Genomic DNA, 27,343 nt, shown 5'->3' with positions numbered 1-27,343 from the left:
GTCTTTTTAAATGCAACATCACTTTTTAAAAAGGTGAAAATGTCTGCTTTGAAATTTTTTGTTTCATGTACATTAAATAAACATATACAAGTATGTTCTTTCTCAGTATTTGAGAATTTTACTACTACTCTAAATATTTTTCTATATTATCTAAATTCAGTAGTCTATAACTGTCACACTTCATAAATGATGATCATTAAAGCAAATATCGTATCTCATAATTCAGCATACTGAGTTAAGGTAATTTATTGCTATAAAACTCTTACTGTAGTTAGAGTAATCATCGACTCTTACTTATGCTCAAAGACTATCCAAAAAGTTGTGCTTGAAATTGTGGTATGTCTAAAGATGCATGTGAAATACAAAAGATTCAAATTAAAATTTCTACAGAATTTCCATTTAGAGAATGTTATTGCTTATACTTTATAGCCATCCATCAGCATGTATGTGTGTAACTCACTACTTATTTTGCTTTTAGAACCTTTTGCCCAGAATAGCAGCCAAACTTGATGTTGCCCCTATTTCTGACATCATTGCAATCAAATCACCTGACACATTTGTGAGAACCATTTATGCAGGTAAGTACCCAAGGAAGATAATTAATCAGTATGTTAAATTTTTGAAAACTTTAAAAGCAGAGATTAATCTTGAAGATAGGATTTTGAAATATGGACCATCTTAAAGATTTCTGAGGAAAATCTTAGTCTTAGAATTGCTGCTGGACCATGACATGACATTCTCTCTGGTAAATCTGGAACACACTTCTTTCCTTCCTAATCATTCAGTGTACAGAGTGAGATTTTTCCAGTGATCAATAAAAATTAGATTTACTATTTAGTATATTTTGTAAGTGGCACCTGGAAAAGAAAATTTTCTATTTTTTTTAAGTAGTATTTTCTTTTTTTTTTTAACATCTTTATTGTAAAGTAGTATTTTCAGTCTTCTTTGCTGCTTTTACTTCATTTCCATCTGCATTACGATATTCATTTTGGTATCTCTTTAGTTGATCTTTTGGTAAGCATGCTGGTCTCTAGTGGGGCTGGAGAAGGCAGTGAACTCTTTGTTCTTTCTGATTGAAGTTGTGTGTTTCAGTATAAATGGGCAATTCTCAAATCAGATCTTTCATCGTTAGTAGTGTTTAAAGGAAAATATTTGGTCATAGTTTAGGTCACTCTTAATGTGATTGCTAATCCATAAGAAATGTTTCAAATCCTTTAAAAGTCTTGATGCATCACACTTCCTGTCCTTTATGCCTGATCATGTTTTCACTTATTTTCCTCCCTTAGCAAGGCATAGTAGCTTCGTTCTTAGTAAGTTGTTGCAGCTCGTGTTGTTGAGTTACTGATTATGTTGTTTTTGGAGAAGAAAGCTTTTGTTTATATTCCTTTTAGGAAGAGTGTACCTGATTAGTGTGACTGCCTTTTCCAGTTTGTTTCTTCCACGCAGGTCAGCACTTGTTCTATTTTTAAAGACATCCAAGGTTATACAGAGAGCCACTGATACGTTTCTTCAGTGTGTAGTCCTTTATCCTATACTTAGTAAAGGTAGAAAACAAGTAACTGGTCTACAGTTATTTCTTCCTTCTCTTTGTGAAGTAAATTCTGAACCTCAAAGGAATATTTGGGAGGTTTTTTGCCTTTCATGGTGGTTTTTTAAAAATAAATGTGTATTACAGGAAATGCTTTATGTACAGTGAAGTGTGATGAGAAAGTGAAGGTGTTTTCTGTCCGAGGAACATCTTTTGAAGCTGCAGCAACAAGTGGAGGTAGTGCCAGCTCAGAAAAGGGTGAGTGTTCCTTTGAATTTGTTTGTATTTATTTCAGTTTTTTAGTTTTTAGCTCAGAGATTATATTAGAATAAGAGAAGGCTTCTAGTTAAATTTCTAATGCAGAGTGTTTGAGACCTCAGTCTAAATATTATTCCCAAGTTTATACAAAAATAAGAAATATTTATATCATTTTTGGTCCTCGGATATTTGCTTTGGTGTACATCAAAAGGGTAGGGGGGGCATTAAGATTAATCCGTTATGTTGATGTAAAGATTTTTTACTCCCCTCTCACTGTTGCCTGTTATAATAGAGATTCAATATAATGGAATAATGTAATAATAGTAAACTTATGGAAGGTGTTATACTTTAACATATACAGTATCTTGTTGAACCCCATAGAGAGAGGCTTATTCTAGTTTTATAGCTAGACTCAGAGAGTTAAATGACTTCTCAATGAGCTAATGAGGTGAAGGCTGGAATCTAGTTGTCTTTCATAAAATCAGAGAGAATGAAATTAGTGGCATAAAAAATTCACAGTAACTAACAAAGTTAAATTTCCTGGAATTAATTCTTTGTGTATTTCTCTGAAAAAATTATTTTTTACTGTAGAACTTGAATTCATGCTCTATGTTTTGTTATATGTATCAATATATGCAGCATCAAGTGCTTCCCCAGTGGGGATATCAGAATGGCTTGACCAGAAATTAACAAAAAGCGATCGACCAGAGCTAACAGGTGCCAAAGTGGTGGTATCTGGTGGTAAGTGGAATATTGTAATTTATTAATTTTAAAAAATGATGTAAACTTAAAATACTTTGCTTTTATTAGTACTCATTTTAGAGGAGCACAGGTGTTTTTTCAAATGTAAGAAGTAGGTAAGTTGCAAATATTAGTCCCATTTTACCGATTAGGAAAATGAAATCATGAGTTTAATACACAGTTTGGACTTTCTGTTGCAAATCTGTGTCATTGGCACCAGGGGGAGCATGGTACAAATCTCTCAACTCCATAGCTTTGTCTTTTTGACTGACTTCTGTGTTATTCAGAAGAGTATGGTTGACTTCTGAAATCACAGAAAGAACTGGTTGGAATCTCAGGGCTGTGTTGTGTGATTCCCACCTTTCACTCTACTTTGAAAGACCTCCAGTGCAGTCCAGGTCTCGCTGTGTTGTATGATTCCCACCCTTCACTCTTCTTTGAAAGACCTCCAGTGCAGTCCAGGTCTCTATGGATAACTCTTTGAAAGTTTTTTCACATTTAGTATCAAAGCTGTTAATATTGCACAAGACTTGCTTCTTTTTGTATGTCATGTTTCTTACTTAAAAAAAAAAAAAGACCAAGAAACAAACAAAAAGGCCCACATTTTATAGCCTGCTGGCTTTTTTAAAAAATAACTGCTGTGATTTAAAAATCTTCCCAAACTAAACATCAAATGAAATAATTAAGCTTCCATACAGCCTCCTGTTGCAAGTGGCATTGAGAGGAAATAATTTAATATTTCAAAAAAGGTATATCTGACTAGTTTATTCACTTATTTTTAAGAAATGTTTATTGGGTATATGTTCTCTGCCAGGCCCATTGCAAAGTGCTGAAGAAACAAAGAGGAAAAGGCAGATTGTTCTTGCTGTTAAGGAGTTGAAAGTCTAGTGGAATGACTTCCATGAAAATAACTTCTTTCAATTGTTCAGCTAAGTATTGCTAAATATAGCAGTGACCAAGATAGGTAAGGATCTTGTATTGAAAGAGTTTTTCTTCTAGTGGGGAAGACTGATTTTAAAGACTGATTATACCATTAGTTAACCAGTTAGTTAATTACAGTAGTGTTGAATGCTTTATAGGAGAAGTACAGGAGTATCATGGGAGAACTCAGGAAAGGCTTTATAGAGGAGATGGTAGTTGTGTAATATGAAGATTCATTCATGTATACGAAGTTCAAAATTTTTATGGAATGGAGTTTATATTTGCTCAATTTTTTTTTTCATCTTTTTAAATGAGGTCGGGGTTTGAAGAGTGGAGAGAACTTTAAATTGTTGTACGATTTGGCAGATCAACTACACGCTGCAGGTAAAGTTACTTTCCTTAGTAGAAAAATGTTCCCATTTCGTTGGAAATATTTTTTCTTCATTGTTTCTTTTGTATATAAGTCATTCAAAGCTGCAGATTTTTTGCTTTCTCTGGTTTTCAACTTTTCTCTCTGAAACAGTTTTTCTTAGTCTCCAAGTAAATGGTGTAGCGTTCAGTGGAGAGAGGTTGTCTATGTTCTTTTTTATTATTTATATGACACACTTAACATTTGCCACATTTTAGTAGTTTTTTCCATTAAAAAAAATTAAATGTCAGCTTCATCGCCTACTTCAGATTCAGGAATGCCTTATTTTTCCCTTTATTGGTGGTCTAACATAAATCTCTCATACAAGTAGAAACTAACATTTAACATTATTTTTTAAATTTATAGGGAAGAGACATCTTGTTATTAAAAGTATATTGAGAATGGAATGATGTTTTTTGAAAAATAAGAAAACTAAAAATATTTTAGTTTTTAATTATACAACCATTACATGAGTATGTTCTTCTTTTTATAAAAATATCTGTTTTGTTCTCCCCCTTTTGAGAGTTTTGTGTATAACTTTCTAAGCTTTTCCTGTGCTTCTTTATTACCTAATATGTGTACCCATAGAAACAGTTATGGTTTTGTCTGAATAAAGGCAGGATATCGACTCTTTATAATCAGATGGTGGTATTTGACTGAGGATATTTCATTCATGCATTCATTCACTGAACAAATATTTATCAAGTGTCCGCCATTTGGCAGGCACTATTTTAGGAGCTAAGCGAAAGCAATGAACAAAATAAGCGAAATTATTCTCTCACAGCTCTAGAGGCCACAGGTGTGTTGACATCAAGGTGTTGGCAGAGCCACACTCCCTCTGGGGGTGAATCTGTTTGTTTCCAGTTACCAGAGGCTGCCTTGGCATCCCTGGGCTTATGGCCGCATCACTCCAGTTTCTGCCTCTGTCCTCATATTACTTTCTTCTCTCTGTATCTGTTTCATATCTCCTTCTGTGTCCTTCTTACAAGGATACTGTGATGACATTTAGAACCCACCTAGATAATTCAGGATAAGTGCCTTCTCCCAAGATCCTTAATTTTTTATCCTATCTGCTGTCATACAGGTAATATTCACAGGTTCTGGGTATTAGAAAGTGACTATATCTTTGGAGAGGCCATTTTTCTGCCTACTACAGACAGTAAACACAATAAATTAGTAAATAATATAGTGTGTTAGAGGGTAGTAAATGCTATGAAAATAATAGAACAGGAAAAGGAGAAGGAGGAGGATTGGAGGGGGAGGATTGCAGGTTTAAATAAGCTGGTCAGAGTATGCCTTAATGAGGAGACATCCGAATAAAGGTTTGAAGAAGGTGAGGAAGCAAGCCATGAGGAAATCTGAGAGAGAGTGTTTCAGGTAGAGGGACCAGTAAAGTGCAAAGGGCTTTTTGCTAAGGCAGGAAGGTGTCTGGCCTCCGTGATGAATAACAAGGAGGCCAGTGTGGCTGGAATGAAAACTGCAGAAAGGGAGAGTGGTTAAGAGATAAGATTGGAAGTAATAGACCAGATCACATAGGGCTTGTAGGCCTTCGTAAGGAGATTGGTTTTCTCTGAGTAAAATGGGGAACCATTGAGCAAAAGAGTTGCATGATCTGACACATATTAAAAGCATCAGTCTGGCTACAGTTTTGAGAATAGACTATAGGGTGATAAGTCCAGTAACAGGGAGATCAATTAGAAGACTGTTTCAATCATTCAGTAAGAGATGCTCATGGTTTGGACCGGATTAGTAGCTGTAGATGTGGGGAGAAAGAGTTTTGGGATATATATTTGAAGGTAGAACCATTGGGATCTCCTGATAGACTGAATATAGATTATGAGGAAAAGTTTTTATCTGGCAGCTGGTAGGATGGAGTTGCCATTAGCTGAGATGGGGAATACCCCAGGTGGCACAGTTTCCAAGGATAGACCAGCAGTTCAGTTTTGGGCATGCATTCAGGCCACCATATGTGCAGGTTCTGCATCCATGGATTCAGCCAACCATGGATCAGAAATATTCGAGGCGGGGGCTTCCCTGGTGGCGCAGTGGTTAAGAGTCTGCCTGCCGATGCAGGGGACACGGGTTCGTGCCCTGGTTCGGGAGGATCCCACATGCCGCGGAGCGGCTAGGCCCGTGAGCCATGGCCGCTGAGCCTGCGCGTCCGGAGCCTGTGCTCCGCAATGGGAGAGGCCACAACAGTGAGAGGCCCACGTACCGCAAAAAAAAAAAAAAAAAAATTGGGGGGGGAAGAAATTCCAGAAAGTTCCAAAAAACAATATGAATTTGCCTTGCACTGGCAGCTGTTTATATAACATTTACATTGTATTTATAATTATTTACATAGCATTTACATTATTCAGTATTATAAGTAATTTAGAGATGATTTAAAGTATAGGCATTGCACTTCGCAGATATTACATTTTTTACAAATTGAAGGTTTGTGGCAACCCTGCTTTGAGCAAGCCTATTGGTGCCATTTTCCCAACAGCATTTGATCACTTAATGTCTCTTGTGTCACATTTTGGTAATTCTCGCAATATTTCAAACTTTTTCATTACTGTTATATTTGTTACGATATGTGATCAGTGACCTTTGATGTTACTATTGCAAAAAGACTGTGACTTGCTGAAGGCTCAGATGATGATTAACATTTTTTAGCAATAAAGTATTTTTAAATTAAGGTACGTACATTATTTTGTTAGACATAATGCTATTGCACATTTAATAGACTACAGTATAGTATAAACATAACCTTTATATGCAAAAAAATCCATGTAACTTGCTTTACTGTGGTGGTTTGGAACCGAACCAGCGATATCTCTGAGGTATGCCTGTATACGTAGGTTATATGCAAATATATGCCATTTTATTGTACATAAGGGATTTGAGCATCCTTGGATTTCAGTATCTTTGTGGGGCGGGGTTCCTGAAACCAGTCCCCTGCGGATACTGAAGAATGACTGTACTAAGTTTTGAGATGTCTAATAATAGACATCCTAATAGAGATGTCAATTAAGCAATTGGTATAGGAATGTGGAGTTCAAAAGTTTGGGCTGGAGATAGAAATTTGGAAATCAATTGCGTTTATTTGGCATTTGAAGCCATGAGACCAGATGAACTCACCAAGGGAACTGAGTGTAGATATAGAAGAGGTCCCAGGACTAAGCCTTAGACTCTGCAAGATTAAGAGGTAGGGGAGAAGGGGAGAACGAAGACCAAAAGGAATGGGTAAGTAAGGCAGGAAAATCAGGATAGAGAGTATGATGTTTTGGAATCCAAATGAAGTGTTTCAGTAAGGGAAAGAGTGATGACCTATGTCAAATGCTGCAAGGACGGAAGGTCAAAGAAGGTGAGGACTGAAAGGTGACTAATTGATTCAGCCACTTAGAAGTCATTGGTGACTTTGAGCAGTTTTAGTAATGGGGGTGGTGGGTAGTGGGGGCGAAAACCTGATTGGAGTGGGTTTAAAAGAATGGTCCTAGGTAGTAGTTACCTGGTTGTGTTCACTTTATGATCAGGCATTGAGCAGTAGCATGTTTGTGATTTGTGTGCTTTTCTGTATGTGTGTTATATCTTAATAAAAAAGTTTTTAGAAATAGAATGGGAGGCCTGGCATTGGAGACAGTGAATGCAAACAACTCTTTAGAGGCTTTTAACTATATGGGAGAGCAGAGAAATAGACAGTAGCTAGAGGGGGAGTGGGACGAACAGAGGGACTTTTTAAAGATTGGACAAATAATAGCATACATACATGCTGATAGGAGTGCTTCAGTTAAGAGGGAGAGATTAATCATACACGAGATAGACAGGAGAGTTACTGGAGGGATGTTCTTGAGTAGACGAGAGAGAATATGAACACAGCTGCAGGTTGATGGGTGAATGTGTTAGTTGGAGCATGTGGAAACTCTCTTCTGATTGTTTCAACTTTTTCAGTGAAATAGGCAGAATCTTAAAGAGTATTGGAAGTTTGAAGAGAGAAGGAAAGATATGAAATTATATCGATAATTTAAGAAAGATGGAGAGAATTAAGGCCTATTTATTTAAAGGAAAACCCAGTTAACATGGCTGAGTATTGGTGTTTTTCTTCAGCCATGCAGAACTATAGTAGGACAGGTATGGAAAAGGTGGAAAGATTGCTTAATCAGTAACCAGAGATGGAGGATTTCCACTTGAGTGTGATGGTACAAGAGGAGGGCAAAGAAATTAAAGACATATGCAGAGGAGTGATTAGAGTCACTGATCATAGAAATTAAGCTGGGTAAAGAAAGAAGAGAGAACATGAGGGGAGAGAGGGACAATGAATAGAATTGTGGATCCCAGTGTGGTCAGAGGGTTGTTGGAGTAGGGTACTAAAAATAGTCAGCTAGAAAGGGGAGGTCACAGAGAGACTTTGGAAATCAAGATTATTGAGGGATGTTGCTAATGGGCTGGTTGGGGATATGACCATGGGCAGAGTGAAGGACAAGATGACTGGAGGAGAGTTGCTCAAGGAACTGAGAAGCCAGGGTGTCAAAGTCTTCAAGAATTAAGACTAGTATTGGAGAAAGTGACAAAGACCCAGAAGCTAAAAATCATTGAGGAATGAAGGGGATTGACCTGCTGGTTGATAGATGACACAGCAATATATGGGTGACATGATCTGATGACATGAGATTCGAAGCTGAAGGGTTTTAAGGAGGGAGGAGGGGAAACTTTCTGAGAGTGGCAGTGAGGGCCTGGTGTACCACCTCTAGGCCCAGTGGTATGAAGATGGTGGCAGGCAAAGCAACATCTGCTGGAGAGGGCTGCAGGGGAATCCTTGTCCTCAGGGAACATTTAGACAGATAGGTGGAAGATACAGAGACTTGTGGTTTGCTGGTATCAGGCTGTGAATTCCAGAAATCATAGTGTAAGATTTCAGGAATTGGGGAGCCATGGGAGAAGGTGCAGATTGGGGAGCATGCAGGGCATTGTGGGGATCAGTGTATGGGTTATGAAGGATAACCTTTGAGTCTGGGGCTTGTTGCAGTGACTAATGTAAGTGAAGGGCAGAATGTGATCAGTCCTGACTGACTCATGATAGGTAGTGGAGGTGAGTCTGTGAGTGTTAAGAGGTAGTGAGGAGTATTCACTAGGGCTCCCCCTTTTTGTCCTCTCTAGATGGAGATGAAGAGGACCTGAGGCTCATTGTTGACCCCTGCTGGGAGTGGGGTACCTTTTCTCCAAGTACAGGGCCCCTTTTGACTCCTGCTGAATGAGGATAGAAGGCTAGTTAAATTCTCATTTTTATTTTTAGATAGAAAATACTGGTTAAGCCTTTATCTTGTGTTGTATGTAACTCTTTTCTTTATCTGGTCCTAGGGGTAAAGATATTGTAATACCTTTCTTTAAAAGCTGTGAAGTTACAGTGTAAAGGAGCATTATATAATGACGTCCCAAACAGGTTATAATGTATGTTTTATGTATGTACTATATCAATCTTTTTTTTTTTTACTGTTATCAGTGAATATTCCAACTAGTTGAATAATAGAGCTTAAAAAAATGACAAATATTTTTTCCTTAGTTGGTGCGTCTCGTGCTGCTGTTGATGCTGGCTTTGTTCCCAATGACATGCAAGTTGGACAGACAGGAAAAATAGTAGCACCGGTAAGTATCGCAATAAAATATGCCATGCAGAATTCTATGGGGATAAGAACTGTATATATTTGTGGAACAATCATCCCTGTGATTGGTGCCCTATTCAATGTACCTAAGCAGTTAGCCATTACCATGGTGAATGTGTCCTTCTCACAGGTCTGTGGATTTCTTGGCCTCAGTAAAACACAGAGCAGTTCTTAAATCCAGCATTGTTTTTCACATTTTTTAAAGCAGTGGAATAGTTTGTCAAATTTATGTCACAACACTAAATATAAAATTGATAGAAGCAGCATTTTATTATTAAATGAATTTTACAAGTTCACGTTAACATTTATTTACCATAAAGCCTATATATTATAAAATCTATCAGTAAAACTGATGAATCTATATTAATGAACACAGAATCTCAAAATTGGGAGCCGTGAGTGACAACTGTGGTCTTATATCTTCCTGAACACCTAGTTTATTTCTGTATTATGTCTAGTTGCATGAAATTCAGAAAATTCTTATCCATATGGGTAAGTGATACTAGACTATTCAGTTAAAACTATCCAAAACTTACAAAAGGAATACTTTGGTTTCAAAGTTGAATCACTAACAATATCTAATGATTGTTCACATTTCTTAGGTGATTCAGGTTTTCAGTGAATACAATTCTCAGCCAGTTTAAGTCTTTATTGTGTGGAGGAAAATGAATTTTTTTATATATTTCAAAATTTTTTTAATGTATTTCAAAATTTTTTTAATGTATTTCAAAACAGGATATTAAGTCGTATCTGTTTTTAAAAATCTCATATCTCAGTGCCCTGTTCCATCAGAGGTTCATTCAAAGTTTCAAAATAGGCAAAAAATTTGTCTTGCTTTTGAAGTTTGTTTTGAAGAGTGTTCAGTCTTTTGCCCATTTTAAAATTGGGTTCTTTGTCTTTTTATTGCTTCTTTATTCACTTTCTTTTGAAGAGCAGAAATTTTTAATTTTTATAAGATCTAACGTATTGATGGTTAATGCTTTTTGTGTTATTCAGCTTATTTGAAGTCAGATAAGATCTCAGAATGTAAAATAGTTACTCAATAAACAAAGTCACAAAACCATGTGACCCATTTGCTTGTGATACTGCATTAGTCAGGCTGTGAGAGCATTTATTGAGCAAGTAAGCTCAAGCCTTCCCTAGCATTTAATGAGCTGTGGCACATAGGTATTTTTTTGGTAGAAATCTTGTTTGTCCTAGTTTACATGAATAGATAATCTTTAGGCTTGAATTTATTTACAAAAAATCAGACCCACAGCCTTCCTAATCAATAATACTTCTACAAGGAAGTATGGTGGGAGACAAACTTTTATTTACATTGACTTTTCAGTAACAACACACTTGTTATTAAGTAGGATAGCAGAATGACAGGGAATGACCAGTGGCATCCTTACCTGTATTGTAAATAAATGCCATACAGTCAGCTTTCTTCAACATTACTGTCATGAATATAGGATTATTGAAAATTTTTCATAAGGAATTTAAATACATTAAAGGCTTTGAAGACTTTCTTTAACATAAATCATGTAAGCCCCAGAGATTCTGATTCATTAACTCTGAGTTAGAGTTTGACATGTATATATATGTGTACGTATTTATTTTTGTGTGTGTGTGTATTTTTCTTTAAGACTTTAAAGCCTTTTTGAGATGATCTCAAGTTTACAGAAAACTTTCAAGGACAGAGTAAAAGCCTTTATTTTTGTGGACTATTTGAGAGTAAGTTGCTGAGATGATTCTCCATCATCTCCAAATATGTAGGACATTGTCCTATAAAGCCACAATACAACTTTTAAAATTAGGAGATTAACATCAATTTACATTAATACTATCTAATCATCAGACCTTGTTCAGGTTTTGCCAGTTGTCCCAATAATGTCCTATATAGCAAAAGGATGTATTTCATACTATCAGATGGTACACAGTTTCATTGTGTCTTATTAGATTTTCACTTTGACCATTTGGTTAAATTTTTCATAAGGAATTTAAATATATTAAAGGCTTTGATATCTGTCAAACCTCTCCACTGTAAAGTTATTTTTCCCTTTGTAATTAATAAATGTTTTATGAGGAGGTACTTTGAAATGATGTGAATATTCCAGTTCTCCTCATTTTTCAGTTTATTTATTTATATTTATTTATAAATGAATGTTAAATAAATATTCATTTCTTTATAATAGGACTTATGGTTCCTGTTTTATTCAATGGGTGAAAATCTGTTGTTATTATTTTAATTGATGTAAAAATTGTTCCACATTTGGCCAGTGAGAACCCCTTCAAGGTGGCTTCTGTATCTTCTTGACATGTTCCCATAATTCTTTGAGGCCTTTCTTTCTTACTGGCAGAGTAAGATGTTCCAGGCCTTTTGTACCTTTCCTATCCCAGCCCTGGCATCAGTCTTTTCTCCAGGGAGTCCTGGCTCCTTTTAGTGAAGAATAGTATGAAGCTGACATCTGGATATTAATTGTGCTCGTTGCTATTCCCAGGACCCCTCAGTGAAAAAAGCTAGGGAATGTGTGTAGGTATGTATATATGTATGCAGATATACACACATATGTATTCATATACACATACAAACATTTATATCTATTTCACTATCAGTCTATCTACATTGAAAACCATGAGTTCACAGTGACATCACCAATTCCAGTCCAAGGTCAATTCTGACTCTCCCTTTCCCTGTTTGTAATGCCTTTCATTGGCAGTAAAAAACCTGGACCCTGCCAATACGCTAACCTGCACAAATGCTCTCCTTGCCCCACTCAGGCTCCCACACCCTGCACTGAACATTCAGCCCTTCTATATAGATAACCCTACCTACCTTGCTTGGACTCTGACACCCCTCTGGATCATTTCTTCCCAAAGTAGTTGTACAGTTTTATATTTTCACCAACTATGTATCTGGGTTCCACTTGCTCCTCATTTTCACCAACATTTGGTATTTTAGCTGTTCAGGTGCTTGTGTAGTGGTGTACTTTATTGTGGTTTTAATTTGCATTTTCCTGATATCTGTGATGATGAACACTGTTGTGTTATTGGCCACTCAGATGTCTTCCTTACAAAGTATCTGTTCAGATGTATGGCACCTTTTTTATTGAATTGCTTGTCTTTTTGTTATTGGGTTGTAGAAGTTTTTTAAAAAATCTATTCCAGATATGTTACTTGTCATATATGTTTTGCAAATATTTTCTCCCAATCTGTGGCTTGCCTGTTTATTTTAATGGTATCAAGATGAGGAACTTCCCTTCTGTTCCTGATTTGCTGAGAGTTGTTATCGTGAATGGTTGTTGAATTTTGTCAAATATTTCTCTGCATCTGTTGAAATGATCATGTTTTTTTTCCTTTTTTCTGTTAATGTGGTGAATTACATTGGTTGATTTTTGAATGTTAAACCACCTTGAGTTACTGTGGTAAACCCTACTTGATCATGATATGTTATCCTTTTAATACATTGCTGGTTTTGATTGACTAATATTTTTTTAAAGATTTTTAGGTCTGTCTTTATCAAAATAATCTGTAATCCCCCCCACCCAATATCTTTGTCTAATTTTGGTATTGGCATTATGCTGGCTTCATAAAATGAGTTGAAAGATATTCCCTCCTGCTATATTTTCTGAAGGAAAAATCTGTGTAAGATTGGTTTGTGTGTGTGTGGGCTGCTTTTACTTTTTGGCTCTTATGAATAATGCAGATAGGAACATTCATGTACAGGTTTTTGTGTGGACATATGTTTTCATTTCTCTTGGATATGTACTGAGGAGTGGAATTGCTTTTCATATGGTAACTTTATGTTTAACCTTTGAGGAACTGCCACACTGTTTTGCAGAGCAGCTACACCAATGAACCAACTCTTAGCTTTGTTAATTTTTTTCATTGTTTTCTTTTTATTGATTTTTGCTCTTAATTTTCTTCCTTCTAATTACTTTGGGTTTACCTTGCTCTTAAGGTAGAACTTTACTTCATTAATTTTGTATTTTGCTTGTTTTTAAATGTCAATATTAAAGACACAAATTTCCCTCTAAATAGTACTTTAGATGCATCCCACAAATTTTGATATATTTTCATCATTCGTTAAAAAAATTTTCTAATTTAGAAAATTAAGAATGTTTAATTTCTATATATTTGTGATTTTTTTTCCTAGATAGCTTTCTATTACTGATTTCAAATTTAATTTTGGTGAGCATCTCTTTAATATTTCAGTATTAGAATTCATTGAGTCTTATTTTATGGCCTAACAAATGCTCTATCTTGGTGAATATACCTTGTGCACTTGAAAAGCATGTTTATCCTGCCATTAGCCACTACAAGAATAAAGATTAGTGAACTTGAAGATATGGCAGCAAAAACTGTCCAAAATGAAACACAGAAAATTTTGAAAACACAAGAAAAAAATGGACAGAGCCTTGGTGAGCTATGGGACAACTTTAGGAGGCCTAATATATGTGTAATTGGATCAGGAAAACTATTGGAAGAAATAATGACAGTAGAATGTCCAAATTTGATGAAAACTATAAATCCACAGGTCTCAGAAGCTCAACAAACCCCAAGAACAGGAAACAGGAATGAAACTACAAGGCATGTAATAGTCAAATTGTTTACAGGATGATAAAAAGAAAAAAATTTTTTTCAAAAAGGAAGTCATTTTATTTTTAGTACATTTGCTTTGGAGGGAGAGCCAACTAATTGGAAAGAGTCCATAATTTAACCAACATCAGATCTCCTTGCTGCATTCCCTATTGAAACTTTTTTCTTTTTCAAATTCTTTTCCCATTTAGGTTATTAGCAGAGTACTGAGCAGGGTTTCCTGTGCTATACAGTAGGTCCTTTTTGGTTATCTATTTTAAATATAGCAGTGTGTACATGTCAGTCCCAAACTCCCAGTCTGTTCATACCCCCCACCCTTTTACTCTGGTAACCATAAGTTGGTTCTCTAAGTCTGTGAGTCTGTTTCCGTTTTATAAATAAGTACGTTTGTATCATTTTTTCTTAGATTCTGCATATAAGCGATATCATATGATATTTGTCTTTCTCTGACTTACTTCACTTGGTATGATGATCTCCAGTTTCATCCATGTTGCTGCAAATGGCATTATTTCATTCTTTTTAATGGCTGAGTAATATTCCATTGTATATATGTACCACATCTTCTTTACCCATTCACCTGTCGATGGACATCTAGGTTGCTTCCATGTGTTGGCTATTGTAAATAGTGCTGCATTGCACATTGGGGTGCATGTATCTTTTTGAATAATGGTTTTCTCCGGATATATGCCCAGGAGTGGGATTGCTAAATCATATGGTAGCTCTATTTTTAGTTTTTTAAAGAATCTTCATACTGTTCTCCGTAGTGACTGTACCAGTTTATATTCCCACCAACAGTGTGGGAAGGTTCCCTTTTCTCTACACCCTCTCTGACATTTGTTGTTTGTAGAATTTTTGTTGATGGCCATTATGACTGGTATGAGGTGATACCTCATTGTAGTTTTGATGTGCATTTCCCTAATAATTAGCAGTGTTGAGCATCTTTTCATGTGCCTCTTGGCCATCTGTATGTCATAAATGTTAGTTTCCAGATTCACTGACTTTGCAGTTTTCTCCAGTTAATGATCAGCAAACACCTTTTATTACTATAAATGAGAACAAAACGAAGACCTGAAATCTCATGATCAAGAATTGTTTTCTGATGGACAAGCAGAATTGTTTGGTCTATTTTTATGGTTGATATAATTGTATTCAAAACTCATAATGTACATCCACTTCAATACTGATAAAAATAAATTCTTAAAAGCAGTGAGAGAAAAGTGTAAATGAACTCAATATTCCAGTCAAAAAGCAGAGATTACCAGATGTATAAAAAGCAAGACTCAGCTATATGCTACCTAAAAGAAATACATTTTAGATAGAAAAAAATACACCATACAAATAGCATAAGAAATCTGGTTTGTCTTTTTTAATATCAGATAAAGCAAACTTCAAGACAATGGGTACTGCCAAACATAAAGAGGCCATTATGTAATGATAAAAGGATCAATTTATCAGAAAGAACTATCATGAATGTGTAACTGCCCAATAACAGAATTTCAAAATACATCAGGCAAAATCTGACAGAACTAAAGTGAGGAATAAACAAATCCATAATTATAGTTGGAGGGTTTAATACCTTCTCCCAGTAATTGATAGAATAACTAGATGAAAAATTTCAGTAAGGACATAAAAGATCTAGACCAGGGGACAGCAAGCTATCTGTAAATCACATAGGAAGTATTTTTGGTTTAATTGGCCATAGTCTCTGTTGTAACTACTTAACTCTTCTGTTGTAGAGCAGAAGCAGCCATAGACTTGTAAGTAAGTGAATGAGTTGTATTCCATTATAACTTTATGTACAAAAACAGATGGCAGTCCAGATTTGGCCTGTTGACATAGAACACTATGCCACATTATTTTTCTCTACTTTTATTCTAGGACTCCAGTTGCACATATTTTAGATATCTTTATATTCTTCTGTAGGTTACTTAAGTTCTGTTCATTCTTTTTCATGTTTTTTTTCGCCTCTGTTCTTCAGATTGAATAATTTTATTGGTCTATCTTCAAGGTTACTGACTCTTTTATAATTTCTAATATACTATTAAACCCATCTAGGAAATTTCTGATTTTGTATTTTTTAGTTCTAAATTTTCATTTGGTTCTTTTTATAGTTTCATTTCTCTGCTGAGATTTCTTATCTGTGCAGTCATTACAGGTATCTTCCTTTACATCCTTGACCATACTTGTAATAGCTGCTTTTAAATCCTTGTGTACTAATTCCAAGTTCTGGGTTATTTCAGGGTTGATGTCCTTTGATTGTATTTTCACACTTTCCTGTTTCATTATGTTTGTAGTACAATGGTTCTCAAATTTTTTGTCTTAGGGATCCTTACTTTTAAAATTTATTTAGGGCTCTCAGAGCTTTTGTTTATTTGGGTTATATCTATTGATATTTCTTATATTAGAAATTCAAACTGAGAAAATTTTAAAATATTTATTCTTTTGAAAATAACAACAGTAAAGCCATTTCTTTTAATATAAATAACATTTTAGTGAAAATAACTGTCTTCCAAAACAAAAGAAATTTTATGAGAATAGTGGTATTTTTTTACATTTTTGACTTGATATCTGGCTTAGTAGAAAACTGCTAGATTCTCGTTTCTACTAACTGTGTTGTTTTATATTGGTTTGATTGAAGTATATGAAGAAAATCCAGCATCACACAGATATATAGAAAGAAAGGAGTATTTTAATAGCCTTTTCATAAAATTGTAGATATTCTTCTTTTACACTACATCAGAACTTGGCAAGGAGTAAATTCTTAAAGGGTATTGGCAGTGTGGAATCTGAAACATATCAATGAACTTTTCATACCCTTACATTAAAATCTGTTGGTCTGTATTGTACTTCGAATGGATCTTTCACTATCCTGTAACATTTAGAAAATAACCTTTAGTGAGTTTTGTAGATCTTTCAAATGTTGACACATTTTATCAATATCAAAACATTACCTTCATCAATATCACCACTCATCTCATTAGAGGAGTCTTTACAGTTCATATTCATGGATACAAGTTTTTAAAAAATTCTAATTATCAACTTAATTCACAAATTTTGTCCATGGCAACAAAAACTTTGTTTTCTAGGAATTGATAAGCTCACCTCATTCATTTTCAATAAAATGTCTGCCAAAACTCCAAATATCTATCAGTTGTTCTTTGAAGTGGAAATGGTGATCCATGAAAATGTGGGTGGTTTACTCAAACCATCACACGAGCCATTTTCCTCAAGACAATCATTGTGCTTTTGTATGCAATGGAAGTACTTTGCATACTTCGTGATTTGTCACACAGAATACTAAAAAGATGTGTACTCAAAGGTCAAGATTTAATAAAACTAATAATTTTTACTACTTCATCAAGGGCGTTGTTAAGTGAAACCAGGTTTTCTTTTTTTTTTAAACTGTATGTGGCCATGGAGAATGCAGTGACAACTAGTACAGTTTGGCGCAACTGTCTTACTTAATGCTAAGGCAGCAGTTTTACCCACTGTTATTTTTACATCATCAGTGCAAAGGTCAATACAGTTTTTCTAGGATAAACCATGAGATCCAAAAATGTTACTTAATACTTTGAATTTTTCAGTACCACTTTTGTTTGTTGCCAAGCATTCACATAAAGGAATTCTTCAGTATTTAGTTGTTATTGATACTGGACAAATACAATTAAAACACAAAACCCAACTATATAGATTTGTCTCTTTGTTAGGCAAAAGTACAATTTTGCAGATGATTTATTAACTTAATATTCATGTTTACAGTTGAATCTTTTATTCAGCAAGTTCCTGTATCATTGGAATGTGGCAGTGCCATAGTTTCTTTCACTGATTTTTCATCTAGCAGGCATTTAGCAAGGTCACCTTTATTAGTCTTTTAGCAACTGTGCTTGTCTAGCCAATGAAATATGATAACCCATATGATGCTTCAGTGACTTTTTCCTTCCTGGTTTGAAAAGCTAAACAATTTTTTACTTTTAAACTCATCACATCTGTGTTAAAAATAAAACATTCAATTAATTTTTCTCTAAATGGAATTATTTTCAAAATGGCCATCATTTCTGTTGCAAAAGACACAGTAACATAAATTATTAACATCTCTGAAGCCAAGAGAAAGATAACTTTCATCATATTTTCACTTATTTTTAATTTTACACAATATTTTTTAGAATAGATTCCTCTTTTCCATAAGTTAGAGATCTCTATTATCAGTTTCATCTTTATCAGCATCTTTTGATGTAGATGTTGGAGCTGTGGGTTGAGAAAGTGAGTCTTCTGTATTTTAGTATAAATATTAGCAAAATCTAAAATTATAGTTTTAGATAAATTTTAAAGTATATAAAAATTTGCAAAACATTTTTTATTGCCATATAAGGTAACAAAATGTACTTCTTGTGTTTCCTTGTAGGCACAGGGAAATCTTTGGGATTCCAAATATCAATTTATTGGATGATAATGAGGTTACAGAAATTACAACTATAAGAGCACAAGCTACTGTACTGAGAACAAACTGAGTTAATCTCTCTAAACATACATATTTATACTTAAAACCTACTACTTTAAACATTTTTAGGTAACACAGAAATACAGATGCATACCTTCTGGTAGTTATCAGAGAGGTGATTTCCTCAAACAGTCATGTAACCACTGGAGAACTGCACTGTAGCATTGTGATAGAATGAGAGAGAAAAGGACAAATAACACTTTAGTATTACCATGAAAATATTTTTGACCTTGCAGACCCCTGAAAGGGTCTTGGGACTTACAGGAATATGCAGATCACATTTTAAGAATCACTGGCCTAGTACTTTGGGATCGTATTATGCAGATTGAATAATATGTTTAGAGATTATGGATTCTGTTATATTTCTGTTGAGAATATTCATTTTTGTTTTCGCAGGCAATTAATTTGACTGCACTCAAACCTCAAATCCTCTTCTCTTTTAGCCTAGCCAGCTGGCTTAGAGGCTACCTGACACATGTCCAGTGTGTGTCCGGGGGTGGTCAGCCAGAGTTTTGAGCAGAATATGTATGCAGAGTTTTTGGTTGTCCCTCTGGAATACTTTCCTCACCTTCCAGCTAATGTTGCAGCCGTAAATACTGTCTTGTTTGTTCCCTCCACTAATAAGACTGCAGGTTTCTATCTAAAGTGGCTGTTTTCTGAGGGGCTCTTATTTCCCTTGTGGGAGATTTGCATATGTCCCAAGGGAAGAAGTAGAGGTGTATGGTGGGCTCTTTTCATTGTGCTTCCCTCCCCAACAGAATTCTGGCTTCTCAAGTGTCCACTATCTTGGTTGATCTCCAATGTATTTAAACTGTTGCTGCCTTTATTTTCACCAGGTTTCACAGTTTTTCTCTGCAAGAGGGGGGTTAGTCTGATACAAACTATTCTCAGGGCCATAAGCAGGAGTCCTGAGGTTTAGAATTGAGCATATTACTTCATGTGTGCTCTGACTAGTACAGAGTTGGATTATTATCTTCCTAAATAATATTTTAATTAGTGCTACTTAATATTGCATTAGATTCTTGGCAGCCAGATCCTACTGTTGGCATTTGAAGACATCCAAAATGTCTCTTCTCCTTCCTCCATATTTTGTTGTTTGCTGTTAAAACCGTGTCTAGTAATAATGCAATGTTTAGTAATAATGCAGTGTTTCTTAGTGTTTAAAGCTGAACAAAGTACTTCTAGTTATCTTTATTAAATTTGGGTCTGTGTTGTCTTACCACCAAAACCTCCTGAATCTTTTAAAGCTTGATTTTTTTTTCATTCTTATTCCTTTTAACTTTATATTATTTGAAGATCCTATGTTGTATTTTGTTGCCATTTTGTTACAGCTATGGAAAGCATCATCATAGTTCTCTCCGATGGTGAATAGTAAGAAGTTCCTTATTTCACGTAAGGGGACACTTAAAGGCAAATTTTGTTATTTCACAAAATAATTTTACTTTTATTATCAATTTTTTAAGAAAATATCTAATACCTCAGAGATGCTATGAATTTAGTTATACTTTTAAATACATTTTTATATTATCATTCATAGCAGTTGACACGTACATATGGAAGATTACTGAACATTTATTTATATGGAACAATCTGACATGTTTATGGATTCATGCTGCCTGTAAGAATTCAGACCCAGTTATAGGGATCCACTAGTCTGTAGCTTACTGTTGCAACAAAGACTTCTATTCCTTTTTTTTAATTAACTTTTTATTTGGAAATAATTTCAAACTTATAAAAATTTGAAAATTAAAAATAATACAGTGTGTGTGTATGTGTACACATATGTACACAATTTTTTTCTGAACTATTTGACAGTAAGATCATGACCTGTAAATACTTCAGTGTGTATTTCCAAAGAGTAGAAATAGTCTCTTACACAAACGAATATGAAAACAACCATACAAAATGTATGGAATCCAGCAAAAGCAGTTGTTAGAGGGCATTCATAGTGATACAGGCCTGCCTCAAAAAACAAGAAAAATCTCAAGTAAACAACCTAACCTACCACCTAAAAGAATTAGAAAAAGAAGAACAAACAAAACCTAAAATTGGCAGAAGGAAGCAAAGAATTAAGATCAGGGAGGAAATAAATAAAATAGAGATTAAAAAAACGATAGGAAAAAACCAACAAAACCAAGAGCTCGTTCTTTGAAAGGGTGAACAAAATTGACAAACCTCTGTCCAGGCTCACCAAGAAGAAAAGAGAGAGATCCCAAATAAACAAAATAAGAAATGAAAAAGGAGAAATCTCAGCCGATACCACAGAAGTACAAAAAACTGTAGGAGAGTACTATGAACAATTATGTACCAAGAAATTTGACAACCTAGAAGAAGTGGACAACTTTCTAGAAACATACAGCCTGCCCAAAATTGAATCAAAAATAAATAGATAATTTGAACAGACTGATCACTAGAATTGAAATAGAACCTGTAATTAAAAAAAACTTCCTACAAACAAAAGCCCAGGACCAGATGTCTTCACAGGCACATTCTACCAAACATACAAAGAAGAACTTACACTGATTCTTCTCAAACTCTTCCAAAAGATTGAAAAGGAGGGAACACTCCCAAAGACATTCTATGAAGCCGCCATCACTCTGATACCAAAACCAAAGACACCACCAAGAAAGAAAATTACAGGCCATATCTTTGATGAATATAGATGAAAAATTTCTCAACAAAATATTAGCAAACTGAATCCAACAACATATAAAGAAGATCATATACCGCAACCAAGTGGATTCATCCCAGGTTCACAAGGATGGTTCAAGATACGCAAGTCAATGTAATATACCACATTAACAAAAGAAAAGTAAAAAGCCACATGATTATCTCAGTAGATCCAGGAAAAGCATTTGACAAAATTCAACATCCATTCATGATAAAAACTGTTACCAAAGTGGGAATAGAGGGAACATATCTCAACATAATAAATGCCATTTATGACAAACCCACAGCCAGTATAATACTCAAGGGTGAAAAGTTGAATGCCTTCCCATTAAAATCTGGAACAGGACAGGGATGCCCACTCTCACCACTTCTCTTCAACATAATAGTGGAAGTCTTAGCCAGAGCAGTCAGACAAGAAAAAGAAATAAAAGGTATCCAAATTGGAAGGGAAGAGCTAATATTGTCACTATATGCAGATGACATACTGTATATAGAAAACCCTAAGGACTCCACACAAAAACTATTAGATCTAATAAATGAATTCAGCAAAGTAGCAGGATACAAGATTAACATTCAGAAGTTGGTTGCATTCCTTTACACTAACAATGAAATACTAGAAAGGGAATGTAAAATATATATATACCTTTTAAAATTGCACCTGAAAAAATAAAATACCTAGGAATAACCTGATCAAGGAGGTGAAAGACTTATATGCTGAGAACTATAAAACATTAATAGAGGAAATAAAAGAGGATTCAAAGAAATGGAAAGATACCACATGCTCTTGGATTGGAAGAATTAATATTGTTAAAATGGCAATACTACCCAAAGCAATCTACAGATTTAATGTGATCCCTGTCAAATTACCCATGACATTTTTCACAGAACTGGAACAAATAATTCAAAATTTTGTATGGAACCATGAAAGACCCAGAATTGCTAGGGCAATCCTGAGGAAGAAAAACAAAGCAGGAGGCATAACTCTCCCAGACTTCAGACAGTACTACAAAGCTACAGAAATCAAAACGGGCATACGGATCAATGGAACAGAATAGAGAGCCCAGAAATAAACTCACACACCTACGGTCAATTAATCTTCGACAAAGAAGGCAAGAATATAAAATGGGAAAAAAACAGCCTCTTCAGCAAGGGGTGCTGGAAAAGTTGAACAGCTGCATGTAAATCAATGAAGTTAGAACACCCTCACACCATGCACAGAAGTAAACTCAAAATGGCTTAAAGACTTAAACATAAGACATGACACCATAAAACTCCTAGAAGAAAGCATAGGCAAAACATTCTCTAACATAAATCATACCAAAGTTTTCTTAGGTCAATCTCCCAAGGCAATAGAAATAAAAACAAAAACAAAGGGCACCTAATCAAACTTACAAGCTTTTACACAGCAAAGGAAACCATAAAAAACAAAAAAGCCCAAAAAGGCAACCCTCAGAATGGGAGAAAATATTTGCAAATTAAGCAAATATTAAGCCCAAAAGGCCTTAATCTCCAAAATATACAAAGAGCTCATACAACTCCGTAACAAAAAACCAAACAACCCAATTGAAAATGGGCAGAAGACCTTAATAGACATTTTTCCAAAGAAGACTTACAGATGACCAGTAGGCACATGAAAAGATGCTCAACATCACTGATTAATAGAGAAATGCAAATCAAAACTACAGTGAGGTACCACCTTACACCGGTCAGAATGGCCATCATTAAAAAGTCTATAAATAACAAATGCTGGAGAGGGTGTGCAGAAAAGGGAACCCTCCTACACTTTTGGTGGGAATGTTAGTTGGTACAGCCACTATGGAGAACAGTTTGGGGGTTCCTCAGGAAACTAAAAATAGAATTACCATATAATTCAGCAATCCCATTCCTGGGAATATACCCAGACAAAACTATAATTCGAAAAGATACATCCACCTGTATGTTCATAGCAGCACTGTTCACAATAGCCAAAACATGGAAACAACTAAATGTCCATTGACAGATGAATGGATAAAGAAGATGTGGTACATATATACAATGGACTACTCAGCCATAAAAAAGAATGAAATGCCATTTGCAGCAACATGGATGCAATTAGAGATTATCATACTAAGTGAAGTAAGTCAGAATGAGAAAGACAAACACCATATATTACTTATGTGTGTAATCTAAAATGTGGCACAAATGAACCTATCTGCAAAATAGAAATAGACTCATAGACATAGAGAACAGACTTGTGGTTGCCAAGGGGGAGTGGGGGAGGGAGAGGGACGGACTGGGAGTTTCAGGTTGGTAGATGCAAACAATTACATTTAGAATGGCTAAACAACAAGGTCCTAATGTATAGCACAGGGAACTATACTCAAAATCCTGTGATAAACCATAATGGAAAAAATATTTTAATAAATGTGTACATGTGTATAACTGAATTACTTTGCTGTATAGCAGAGATTGGCACAGCATTGTAAATCAACATACTTCAATAAAAGAAAAAAAAAGAAATAGTCTCTTACATTGCCAAAGTACAGTTTACATTCCATATCTGGATTTTGTCAGTTGATATTCCAATTCCAGTTTTCCATATTCTAATGGAATATTCCTATTTTATTAGCCTGTTGATGTTCATGATAATATATTTCCCCTCTCAGTACAGCATCTAGTTTAGGGCCAAGTATTGCATTTAGTTGTCATATCTCTTTAGTCTTTGGTTGTGGTAAGGGGTGGTTCTCAGTTCTTATTTAACCTTATCTTAGGCAGGTCCTCTGCACCTGGGCCTCAGAGATAGGGATTTCTTAGTGTTCCTGCTTTGACTTTCCGCTCCCATACCTGTCACAGCCAAACTCTGCCTTGTATCTCTTGGGGTGAGGTAGGGGGGTGGCTGGATAGCAATTTGAGTGGTCTTGAGAAAATTCAGGTGGAGGGTAAACAAAGGTTAGAGATATGTGTTGAAACTAGGAGAGAGATTTTAAAGAAAATAAATTCTGTATGGCCTTGTCCATTTGTTAGACCCGGGCTGCCAATTTGGCACTAGGTTTTCTAGAAGCCAGTTCATATTGGGAAACAAGATCAGTGTCTTCATTTACATTGTCCCTAAGGTAAAAACAAACTAATTGCACATGGGAAGCATAATTTGGCCTGGTATCAAGATCAGAGAAATACATTTATCCCTTGAGCCCTTATACAGAGGACACTATTGATTAACATCCTCAACAATATCTTTATTATAAATAGGACAGTGGTTTCATAGGGCAGGTTTTTTTTTTAAAAAATAGTATTTTTCAGTGTCAGCCAATTGCCTATTATTTAAGTGTACTACTGTAAGGAGTCAAAATTATTTGCTTTTGGGCCTGTAGGTCTGGCTAGGGTAAAATTTCATAGTGGTTTTGTTGTAGAGCCCTTCTTCATATGAAATCTTATCAGAAAGCTCCATACATAACATAAGAAAAAGTGGGATTGAATTGGGGCCATGTATCTGGAGTGCTACTAACTCAGCTCCCTCCCTTTCTCAGTATTCTGAGAGATTTTCTATGGCACCTTTGCAGAGTGATTAGAGCCCTGAGCACGTTTTGAAAATCACTTGTCCAGAAAAAATTGGTGGATTGTATAGCCTCAGACAGTTTTCTGCAAGTATATCTACCTGAACTGAATTTTGATTTGTTAGTGTATATCAACTACATTATTTTATATTGTACCAATTTTTTAAACCCCTTATTTAGTATCATTTCCCTTATTCTTGGGCACTGACCTTTCCTTCTGCTTCACAAGTCAACTTATTGTCCTCTCTATGAAAGCAAAAACAATACAAAACAAAAACCAAGGTTACCTATATGTATCACAGAAAGAGGTGGCCCTTTTCTTATTTAATACTAATATGTCTACCTGTCGTTGGATCCCATCACTTCTTACCTCCTTTGAGATGGTATTTCATTAATTACCCCCATACTTTGGGTCCAGGGCACCTCTCTACTGGCTGCTATTTATTTATTTATTTTAGTTTTATTTATTTATTTATTTGGCTGCCTTTGGGTCTTCATTGCTGCATGCGGACTTTGTCTAGTTGTGGCTAGCAGGGGCTACTCTTAGTTGTGGTGCGCGGGCTTCTCATTGCAGTGGCTTCTCTTGTTGCAGAGCAGGGCTCTAAGCACACAGGCTTCAGTAGTTGCGGCTTGCAGGTTATAGAGCGCAGGCTCAGGAGTTGTGGCGCACAGGCTTAGTTGCTCCGTGGCATGTGAGATCTTCCCGGACCAGGGATCGAACCCGTGTCCCCTGCATTGGCAGGCAGATTGTTAACCACTGCATCACCAGGGAAGTCCCTGGCTGCTATTTTATAACCTTAAAAAAAGAAAATGATTCATCTACCCACCCAGCAGCTCTTTTTCCCTGCTAGCTACCACCCTGTTTATCTCTCTTGCTAGGCTAAGCTTGAAAAATTAGCTTATGTTTACTAAATTCACTTTGTTTCCCATTCTTTTCTTTTTATTTAAAAATATATATGTAAATATATATTTATATATAAAATAATACAGTAAACACCTACGTTTTTACCACCAAATTTAAAAAGCAGTATTACAATTGAAAACCCCTGTAACTCTTTGTTCAATGCATATCCTTCCCTCCCCTCAAACATAACCTAAATTTGATGATTATTCAATGCATTTCATTTTTACTTTTACTGTATATCGACAGATCCCTAAACAGTATAGAGCTGAACTTTTCAACTTGAGTGCCGTGGATGATTTACAAGTTTGCCAAGATGTTGATCCTCTCAGTCTTTGGAAGAGTAAATATTATGACTAGCCTTGTTCATTTAGCCTAGTGTACCATACAAATATTACTATTTTCTGTGTGCCATGATATAAATAAGTTGGGAAGCACTGATACATACTACTGTTTTGTATATTTTTAAAACTTTATGTTAATAATAGCATGCTGTTTTTTTGTTAACATCCATCACCATATATCGTTATAGAATTTTTTTTCTTCTGATGAGTACTTTTAGGATTTACTCTTGTAGCAACTTTCAAATGTGCAGTACAATATCATTAACTATAGTCACCATGCTGTGCATTACATCTCCATGACTCATTTATTTTATAGCTGGAAGTTGGTGCCTTTTTGACTCCCTTCGCTCATTTTTCCCACCCTCTGACCCTTCCTCCCCACCCCCAGCAACCACCAATCTGTTCTCCGTATCAATGAGCTTAGAGTTGTTTGTTTTTTTAGATTCCACATTAAGTGAGATCATATGGTGTTTGTCTTTCTCTTATTTCATTTATCATAACGCTCTCAAGGTGGCAAGATTTCATTCTTTTTTATGGCAGAATAGTATTCCATTGTATATATGTACACACCATATTTTCTTTTTCTTTTTGTTTTTGTTTTGCGGTACGTGGGCCTCTCACTGTTGTGGCCTCTCCCGTTGTGGAGCACAGGCTCCGGACGCGCAGACTCAGCGGCCATGGCTCATGGGCCCAGCCGCTCCGCGGCATGTGGGATCTTCCTGGACCAGGGCACGAACCTGTGTCCCCTGCATCAGCAGGTGGACTCTCAACCACTGGGCCACCAGGGAAGCCCCACACCATATTTTCTTTATCCATGTATCCATTGGTGGATACTTAGGTTGTTGCTGTATCTTGGCTGTTGTAAATAATGCTGCAATAAATATCTTTTCAAGTTAGTGTTTTTGTGTTCTTTGAATAAAAATCCAAAAGTGGAATTGCTGGATCATATGGTAGTTCTCGTTTTAATTTTGTTCTCCATAGTGGCTGTGCCAATTTACATTCCTATCAACAGTGCACAAGGGCTCCGTTTTCTCCACACCCTAGCCAACTGTCGTCTCTTGGGTTTTTGTTTGTTTTGTTTTTCATAGCAGCCATTTCTAAGAGTGTGAGGTGCTATCTCATTGTGATTTTGATTTGCAGTTCTCTGATGATTAGCAACATTAAGTATCTTTTCATGTACCTGTTGGCCATCTTCTGTGTGGCTTCCTTGGGAAGAATGTCTGTTCATAACCTCAGCCCATTTTTTTAATTGGATTCTGTTTTGTTTTTTCTTTGCTGTTGAGGTGTGTGAGTTGTTTACATGTTTTGGATATTAAC

General features: G+C 35.5%; 1 protein-coding gene across 1 annotated transcript in view; it reads left to right on the top strand.

Moving 5' to 3' along the window:
• Nucleotides 1-27,343, top strand: part of ETFA (electron transfer flavoprotein subunit alpha) — an 85,513-nt gene that overhangs the window by 20,465 nt on the left and 37,705 nt on the right. The window contains exons 5-9 of the mRNA XM_030874883.2: nt 479-578; nt 1,676-1,786; nt 2,426-2,527; nt 3,764-3,832; nt 9,400-9,482. Coding sequence (XP_030730743.1) covers nt 479-578; nt 1,676-1,786; nt 2,426-2,527; nt 3,764-3,832; nt 9,400-9,482 — 465 coding nt within the window. The remainder of the gene's footprint in view (nt 1-478; nt 579-1,675; nt 1,787-2,425; nt 2,528-3,763; nt 3,833-9,399; nt 9,483-27,343) is intronic.

Source organism: Globicephala melas, chromosome 2 (assembly GCF_963455315.2).
Source record: "Globicephala melas chromosome 2, mGloMel1.2, whole genome shotgun sequence".
NCBI classification, from domain to species: Eukaryota; Metazoa; Chordata; class Mammalia; order Artiodactyla; family Delphinidae; genus Globicephala; species Globicephala melas.
This window is presented reverse-complemented; position numbering and strand designations above follow the sequence as displayed.